General features: G+C 40.2%; 1 protein-coding gene across 1 annotated transcript in view; it reads left to right on the forward strand.

Annotated features, from left to right (window-relative positions):
• Nucleotides 1-9,430, forward strand: part of LOC121875373 (cysteine-rich hydrophobic domain-containing protein 2-like) — a 44,642-nt gene continuing 35,212 nt past the window's right edge. Inside the window, exon 1 of the mRNA XM_042379928.1 lies at nucleotides 1-126. Within this exon, the coding sequence (XP_042235862.1) occupies nucleotides 2-126 (125 nt within the window). The 5' untranslated portion in view covers nucleotide 1. The remainder of the gene's footprint in view (nucleotides 127-9,430) is intronic.

Here is a 9,430-nt window from a genome sequence, read left to right on the forward strand (position 1 = left end):
GATGGCAGATTTCGATGCCATCAACACCATCGAGAGAGATGAAGAGGAGAATTCTTCCTCGTCTCTCGAGTCGTACACACAGACGCCAGAGCCAGTCATCATAAGAGGGGCGGGCAACATTACAGTGTGAGTAAGAGAAGAGTTAAGGCAGCAGGAGAGAGATAATAGTGATGTCATTGTCTCCTCACCATCACTCCTCTGCTCACTACAGCTGTGATTAAGGTCTAAGTAGCCCCTATCCCCTTGTAACACACTATTTTAATAGTATATAAGTTTTACTTCTGGTTGGCTTTGTGTTTCACGTGAATTATCGTAAGTTTATCTAGTGACTTTTCTCTCTTCAAGTTTTGTTCCATAAATACTCAAGTTTTTTGTGTCTTAACTGTGGTCGTGTTATATTATTAGCGGTAAAGGTGGAGGAGACAGTTGACACCAGATGGTTAGGTTAGTGATTCTCAACCTTTTTCACTCCATTCCCTCCTTGAGGAATTTTCAACATCGTGGCCTCCTTCATTTTTTTCCCAGAACAGACAAACGGACAAGTGATAAAGACTAAAGAATGATAAAGAAGGACAGATAAATAGGACAAGAGTTAGAATGGCAAACACACACACACATTCACATACATAACACGCCCATGCACTCACACATAAAGCACACATACAGTCATACACAAACATGCACACAGGTAAACATTCACACTCAAGCTAGCAAGCTGAAGTGTACTTCCTGTAAGCAAGAACACGCCTCCTTTGACAAGCACTGCCCAACTTGGAAGAATGAGAAGAATAGTGAGTCATACTAATTTAGCACTAAAAATGGTGGGATTATATAAGTAAAGAATGAGTATAAACAACAATGGCACCAATAAATAAGGAAATAATTAATAAAGGAAGTGTACAAATATTTCACCCACGTAAAGCAGCGACCACATAAATTATGAAACAAAATAAGTAACACCAATTATGGAGTATATTATGCTTGAGTCAAGCTCAAGCACAATATATGGTTCAGAGACAATACACTCCACTGGTTTCGTGATGGTATCCCAGGCCAGACTGAGATCATTCGGTCCTATCACCACTTGCAAAGGGATGACACACGGACACGTACTGAACAGGCCAGTGCAGCAGCTCGGTCCAGCCCGTCACACAGACAGGGACTGGACCTGTGAAATCTTAAATAATCCATAAAAAAAAAAATAGCACCAGAGTATGTACATATTAAAATTGTATTGCTGTTATGATTAAACAAAATGACAAAAAAAGAATGAAAATTCTCTTCTGCCAAGTCAATAAGTAATACAAGTTTTGTTTAATTCAGATTCCCAACATTATTTGGAAACGTACAATTTATAACAGCTTGCCGTGGCTCCCTTGGGAACCATGGACCCCAGGTTGAGAACCACTGTCCTAGACTGAGTACTTTACATTTGTCCACATTGAATTTCATCTGCCTTTTTCAGACCATTAAAAAATTTGTTTAGATTTTGCTATAGTTTTCTGGAGACCTCATCAGATTTAATTACACGCCTTATTCTAGTGTCATCAGCAAATTTACTTATGTTGCTGTCTACGCCGATATCTATGTCGTTTATGTATATAATAAATAATAATGGTCCGAATACTGAGCCTTGGGGAACTCCATTAGTGACGTTATTCCAATCGAATTTAGTGCCGTTAATGCTCACTTGCTGTTTCCTGTCCTGTAACCACGCCCTAATCCATTTTAGAATATCTCCTTTAATGCCACGAGCCTCCACTTTTCTTATTAGTCTTTCGTGGGGGACTCTGTCGAAGGCTTTGCGAAAGTCGAGATATACCACATTATAATTGTGCCCCTCGTCCACTAATTCGAAAACTGATGAAAAGAATGTTAATAGATTAGTTAGACATGAAAGCCCACTTGTGAAGCCATGTTGGGAATCATTGATCAACTTGTGCTTCTCCAGGTGATTTCGAATAGAGTTCGAAATGATTGCTTCCAGTAATTTGCTTACAATTGATGTTAGACTGATTGGAGTGTAGTTAGAGGATAATGATCTATCTCCCTTCTTGAAAATCGGTATTACATTCGCTATCCTCCAGGATTCTGATACTACAACCGTTTTTAAGGACATGTTAAACAACTTTGCTAAGGGCATACTCAGCTATTCCTTACATTCCTTTAATACTCTGGCAAATATCTCATCGGGATCTGGTGACTTATTAGGCCTTAGTTTGTCTATTTGCTTACTAACATCGTTACTAGTCACTACTATCTCTGTATATAGTCGGTGCCTCTGGTATCATGTTTAAATTTCGGTGGTGAAAACTGTTGAAAAATATTTATTCAGTTAGCTCGCCGGTACCTGACTGTATTGACTTCACCTCCCTTGCTACCTTCAGTTCATTATTCCTCTTTGCTTTTCTTATCTCGGTCTTAACCCTACTGGCCAATACTTTATAATAATCTCGAAGGTAGACATCACCACGATTTATTCTCCTACCTATAGCCTTCCTTTGTTCAATAATATTCCTTAAATAATTATTTATCCATTTAGGGTCTTTGTTGTCTGATCTGAGTTTTCTGTATGGTATGTTCTGCCTTTGTGCATTAAGTAACTCATTATTTAAATTGTTGTGGAACTCGTCAACCTCAGATATCGTTATCAGATCATCCTCGACCGTCAGGTCTCCAAGTAAGATGAGGTCGCCCTCTGTGGGTACATTGAGTAAGGTCACCTCATGTGAGGTCATGTAATTCACCCCCAAGAGTGATACCCCTTCTCTCAGCTGGAATCTAGGTAAATTTCTCGAAATCAATTGCTCAAAAAATAATTTCTCGAATTATCAATTGCTCGAAATAATTTCTCGAACTCGACAGTAAGGTAATGTACGACACCAATGCTGAATTTGCTCTTAAAGTTCGTCTCTTATCTGCATTGGCATTTATACCTGTACCCAATGTTTTGGAAACATTTGAATTTCTAGTTGAAAATTAAATTTTTCCAGATGAACTTCAAGGAGTAGTGGATTATTTTGAAGACACGTGGATTGGGCGGCCGTATAGACGCAGCTGTAGATGTGCTCCTTTGTTTAAACATGAAATGTGGAACTGGTTTGATAATGTTGTAGAAGGAATGTCGAAAACAAACAATGCAATTGAAGGGTGGCACAACAGTTTTGAACATCAAATAAGTGCTCGTCATCCGTCTATTTGGAAGTTTATAGATGGACTAAAGAGAGAACAAAGATTACAAGAATTGCGAATAGAACAACATGTGGGAGGAGTCAGTACAGATAGGGGCAGAAAAAAGTACCGTGACTGCGCAATGCGATTAAAGAATATTATATCAAACTATGACGAAACAAACAATGTAGAAGAATATTTAAGAAGTGTTGCATACAATATTTCATACTAATAGAGTAAATATTGGCAATAATACATTTTTATTTTTTTATTTTTGTAAGTATGAAGAACAACAAAAATAATAAAAATGTACCCGTACTTATTTTAAACTATGACGAAACAAACAATGTAGAAGAATATTTTAGAACTGTTGTATAATAGAAATGTACCCATTCTTAATTTTAACTGTTCAATTAACAATAATAAAGTTGTATTTTTTTATCTTATTTTTGGATATTCTTCATTAAACCACTATTTTCGAGCAATCTGCCTTTCGAGCAATTGATCGTTCGAGATATTATTTTTCGCGCAATTGATTTCGAGAAATTTACCGGATACCTCTCAGCTGCCTCTTCAAACTATCAAAGTTTGCCCTTCTGAAATCTGGGACTTTAGTGGAATTTTCCTTGCGTCTGCTCTGAAATTCTACCAGGAATCTAATTTCTTTGTGATCGCTGTTTGCAAGTTCGTTCCCTTCCTCAACATTACTAATGAGGTTTTCTCTGTTTGACAGAACTAAATCGAGTATATTATTACCCCGGTTGGGTTTGGTTATATGTTGTCTTAGGAAACAGTCCTGGATTGTTTCAAGAAAATCTTATGATTTTGAGTTACCCGTAAGGTCGGTCCCATCTATTAGACTAAAGTTAAAGTCGCCTACTATACAGACTTTGCTATGTCTGGATGCCATGCGCATTCATCCCAAATAAGTCGCTCATTAACTCTACAGTAAGCTCTCATATTTGGAAAACTATTTAGATTGTAAAAACCTCCCAAAATTCAAATTGTCCAAAATTTAAATACAACTTCCTATGGAGAAACATAATTTGAGTCTTGTACTTTCAATGTTTGGCTAAATTTTGCCTTATTTACCCTACTTTTTGGGCGAATTACTACCTGTAATAAAGCAACATCCTAATAAACCAATAAAAATAACACAGATAAAGTTAAATAAAAACTAAAAACAACATAGGAAAAGTTTTTATGTTCTACAGCTTCAGCTAGAGTTGAACCTGATGACTTGGCAACTTTGTCACCCAAGTAAAAAAACACACACAACATTGGCTGTCCTTATGTTGTGAACTTTACCACCACTGGTGGGTAGAAGTTTTGTTTTAAATTCAGAAACATTAATTAAAATATATATGAACAATAAATAAGTGTTGCTTTCATATTATTATGTAGAGTAATGACGATATGTTTACACATGTGCGCACTTACATACGCGATCTCAATTTTATTCTTTATCATTTATGGTTAGCTACTTATACAGTGGGGTATGCTATAACGAACGGATCCTACTACGAATATTCCTATAACGAACGGTTTTACCTATAAAATTGAGAATGCTATAACGAACGAAACTCCTACAACGAACATTATTTAAAATTTTTTTTTTTTTTTACTAATTTATTGTTTTTTTATTACAAGTATTAATGATATTGGTTATTTCAGGGGTTTAGATGCATATTTATGCACTTTTTTACAATTTTTACAATTTTATATTATATTTTTCAGTGTTAAGTGGTTGTATTTGGTGGCCTGGAATGGATTAATCCTATAACGAACGAATGCTATAACGAACAAGGTTCTAGAACCAATTAGATTCGTTATAGCATACCCCACTGTATTGTTCCATTTATTTACATTAAATAACATTACTTAAAACAACCATATTAATTTTTTTACATTAATTTTACACTACAGCTACAACCAGTTTTATATGTAGAACCATCATCACTGGTTTTGTAAACATTAACGAAAACGATGCCGTCTCGTCTCCTCGTGTGTTTTAATATTCTACGTACAGTATTATTAATGAATTGTATTGTTCATTTTGCACATAAACATTAATCAAATAAAAAAGAAATTAAGTAATAAACAATAATGAATCTTTTGTACATAAGGGAAATGACTCCGTTTACACGATTGTGCACGTCTGAACGTTGGCGGACCGCTCAAACCCGTCAAAATTTGAAATTGTGTACTGTAGTGTTTTTTTTATGTGTCCAAATAAAAAACGTCGAATTATAAACTCGCGAAATTTGAGAACCTACTGTATCAAGATTAGAAGGTCTATATATTACTCCTGCGATTAATTTTTCCCTACCATATATAAATTCTATCCAAATTGTTTCTGTATTCCGCTCAGTTTTTATTTCCTTATTTATTTCACTTGCTAACATTCTTGATCTTTGCTTTACCTCTAACCCCTCACACTATTCATACTCAATTTTTGCCCCCTTAGGGTCTTCTGATCACAACCTTATTTCTATTAAATCAAACTGGGCCCGACCACCTCCCCCACCCCCCTCTAAACGTCAACTATGGCACTATTGGAGGGCAAGCTGGCAATCCTTGCGAGAATTCTTCATCGACTTTCCTTGGGATGAATGTTGCTTTTCCACTCGGGATGCCTCAGTATGTGCTGACAGCATTGCTGGGGTTATACAGGGCGGTATGAGTGCATTTATCCCATCTTCTACGAAAACTTTCACATTACAATCATGGTTTGATTGCTCCTGCTCTCTTGCTTGCAGGGTGAGAGATAGGGCATATCGAGCTATGAAACTATCCCCTTCTCCTATTATCCACACCTCTTTCATTACTTCTAGGAATCGTTGTAAGGCTATTCTTCGTAGGGCCAAGCGGAATTTTATTAAAAGAAAGACTGCTGTCCTGACTAATTCTTCCTCTAGTAAATCCTTCTGGTCCTTAGCTAAAAACATCTGTAACAACTTCTGCATGCCTTCTTTTCCTCCCCTCTTCCATCCCAATAACTCTATAGCCAACTCTCCCCCTGAGAAAGCCAACCTCTTTGGCACCTTATTCTCCTCTAATTCCACCTTAGACGATTCCCACTCTACCCCTCCTACCCCTGCACCTCCTACTGAACCTATGCACTTTCCTATAATCTCCACTTGTTGGGTTGCTGGTGTGTTATCCAGGTTGGATGTGAGTAAGGCGAATGGACCGGACGGAATACCCCCTCGTATTCTGAGGGAGTAATGCTGAAGCCCTGGCCCCTGTGCTTGCTCGCCTCTTTCGCCTTTGCCTCAAAACCAAAAGTTTTCCTTCTTCTTGGAAGCATGCCTTGGTTCAGCCCATCCTAATGAAGGGTGACCATTCTAATCCCTCTAACTATCGCCCCATTGCCCTAACTTCATCCCTCTCTAAGATTTTCGAAACTATCTTGAACTCCCATTTTCTCCGCCACCTTGAACGCCTTTCTCTTTTGTCGGATCACCAGTATGGCTTTCGCCAGGTGAGATCTACTGGTGATCTGCTCTCCTATTGCACCCATCTTTGGTCATCCTCTCTTAGGGATTATGGGGAAACTTTTGTCGTGGCCCTCGATATCTCCAAAGCATTTGACAGGGTATGGCACAAGTCTTTGCTATCTAAACTTCCCTCTTTTGGTTTCTCTCCCCCACTTTGTTCTCTCATCTCTAGCTTCCTTGAGAATCGATCCATGGCAGTTGTTGTCGAGGGATCGATTTCTCGCTCTTTCTCTACCAATAGTGGCGTCCCACAGGGTTCTGTTCTTTCACCAACTCTCTTTCTTCATTTTATCAATGATTTACTTCACACTACAACTAATTCTATCCATTCTTACGCCGATGATTCTACTCTTCACTCTTCTTCACATTTTCCCCTTCCTCCTAACTCTCAAACTAGATCTGTTTCTAGAACTGATATCATTACTTCTAACAACACGGACCTGTGCAGCATCTCTGAATGGGGAGATACAAACTTGGTTAAGTTCAATAGTGACAAAACTCAATATTTACCAATTACACTTTGTAAAGTAGACGATCTCCCACCAATTACATTTCAGGACGCTATCATCCTCCCAAATTCTGAAATAATTATGTTAGGCCTCACCATTTCCTCCAATATGTCCTGGAAATCACACATTCTTAGTATAACTAAAGCTGCCTCCCGAAAGTTGGGAATGCTGTACAGATGCCGCAGCTACTTCACTCCTGAGCAGTTGCTCCAAGTATATAAGGGATTCATTCGTCCTAACTTGGAGTACTGCTCTCATATCTGGGGTGGCTCTTCTTCTGTCCAACTATTAGATAGGGTGGAATCAAAGGCATTTCGTCTTATTAACTCTCCTCCTTTTGTCGACAATCTATCTCCCCTTTCTCTTCGCCTCAATGTTGCTTCACTCTCTCTCTTTTACAGGTACTTTAACGGGCTATGTTCAGTGGATTTGGCATCCTGTGTACCGCCGGCAAGGCCGTGGGTTCGTAACACACTTCTTGCCCACGGTGCCCACCATTTCTCTGTGGATGTCGGTCACACTAGAATAACCCGTTATAGTACCTCCTTTCCTCACACAGCCAAGCTGTGGATTGCTCTGCCTTTCTCTGCTTCTCCCATGCTCAATCATTCCAATTTTTAAAAAGCTGGTTTTCCCAAGACCTGTAGTAGGATTAACAACAGTATAACCTTTCTTATATTTTCAATTTCTTTCCATTCTTTTTTTTTTTTCGCCCCCAGGCTCCGCTAGGGTCAAGTTTGACCCAGCCCGGTGGGCTAATTCCCTTAAAAACACAAAAAAGTATAGATTTATCCCTGACATAGATTGTTATTCTACAGTGCCTGCATTGCATGGAATAATTCTATAATTATACTCAGATGGACAGGTACACATTAGTAAGTTAATTCCAGTTTCAGTGAATGCCACAGAAGATTTTTCTGGCACATACCAACGCCTGGTCTCTGTCCATTTGGCTTCTCACACTTGGACTGTTTGCAACAGATATTGTTACTATGAACTGAGTCCTGCCTGTTGTGTGCTGGAGAGTCCTCTGTCTGTTGTGTGCTGAGTCCTCTGTCTGCTGTAAAAGATCCTGTCTGCTGGCTGAGTCCTGTCTGTTGTGTGTTGAGTCCTCTGTCTGTTGTGCTGAGTCCCTCTGTCTGCTGTGTGTTGGAGTCCTCTGTCTGTTGTGTGCTGAGTCCCTCTGTCTGCTGTGTGTTGAGTCCCTGTCTGTTAAAGTTGAGTCCTCTTGTCTGTTGTGTGTTGAGTCCTCGGTCTGTTGTGTGTTGAGTCCTCTGTCTGTTGTGTGTTGAGTCCCTGGTCTGTTGTGTACTGAGTCCTCTGTCTGTTGTGTGCTGAGTCCTCGGGTCTGTTGTGTTGAGTCCCTCGGTCTGTTGTGTGCTGAGTCTCGGGTCTGTTGTGTGTTGAGTCCTCTGTCTGATGTGCTGAGTCCCTCTGTCTGTTGTGTGCTGAGTCCTCTGTCTGTTGTGTTGGAGTCCCTCTAGCCCTGTTGTGTGCTGGAGTCCTCTGAAGTCTGTTGGCTGAGCCCTCTGTCTAAGGTGTGTTGAGTCTCAGTTCAGTTGTGTGTTGAGTCCCCTGGGTCTGCTGTGGGTGCTGAGTCCTCTGTCTGCTGTGTGTTGAGTCCCTCTGTCTGTTGTGTGCTGAGTCCTCTGTCTGTTGGCTGAGTCCCTGTCTGTTGTGTGCTGAGCCCGGTCTGTTGTGTGTTGAGTCCTCGCCCTGTTGCAAAAGCGAGTCTCTGCTGGCTGAGTCCTCTGTCTGGTTGTGTGCTGAGTCCTCTTGTCTGTTGTGCGCTGAGAGTCCCTCGTCTGTTAAAGTTGAGTCCTCTGTCTGTTGTGTGTGTCAGTTGTGCTGGAGTCCTCTTGTCTGGTTGCAGTTGAGTCCTCTGTCTGTTGTGTGTGCTGAGTCCTCTTTGTCTGGTGTTGTGTGCTGAGTCCCTCTGTCTGCTGTGTACAGTCCCTGCCCAGCAGTTGAGTCCTCTGTCTGTTAGTGTTGAGTCCTCTGCCTTGCTGTGTGCTGAGTCCCTCTGTCTGTTGTGTGCTGAGTCCCTCTGTCTGCTGTGTGTTGAGTCCTCTGGTCTGTTGTGTGTTGAGTCCTCTGTCTGATGTGTGCTGAGTCCTCTCAGTCTGTTGTGTGTTGAGTCCCTCTGTCTGCTGTGTGTTGGAGTCCTCTGTCTGTTGTGTGCTGGAGTCCTCTGTCTGCTGTGTGTTGAGTCCTCTGTCTGTTGTGTTGAGTCCCTCTGTCTGTTGTGTG

Source organism: Homarus americanus, unplaced genomic scaffold (assembly GCF_018991925.1).
Source record: "Homarus americanus isolate GMGI-L3 unplaced genomic scaffold, GMGI_Hamer_2.0 scaffold56159, whole genome shotgun sequence".
NCBI classification, from domain to species: Eukaryota; Metazoa; Arthropoda; class Malacostraca; order Decapoda; family Nephropidae; genus Homarus; species Homarus americanus.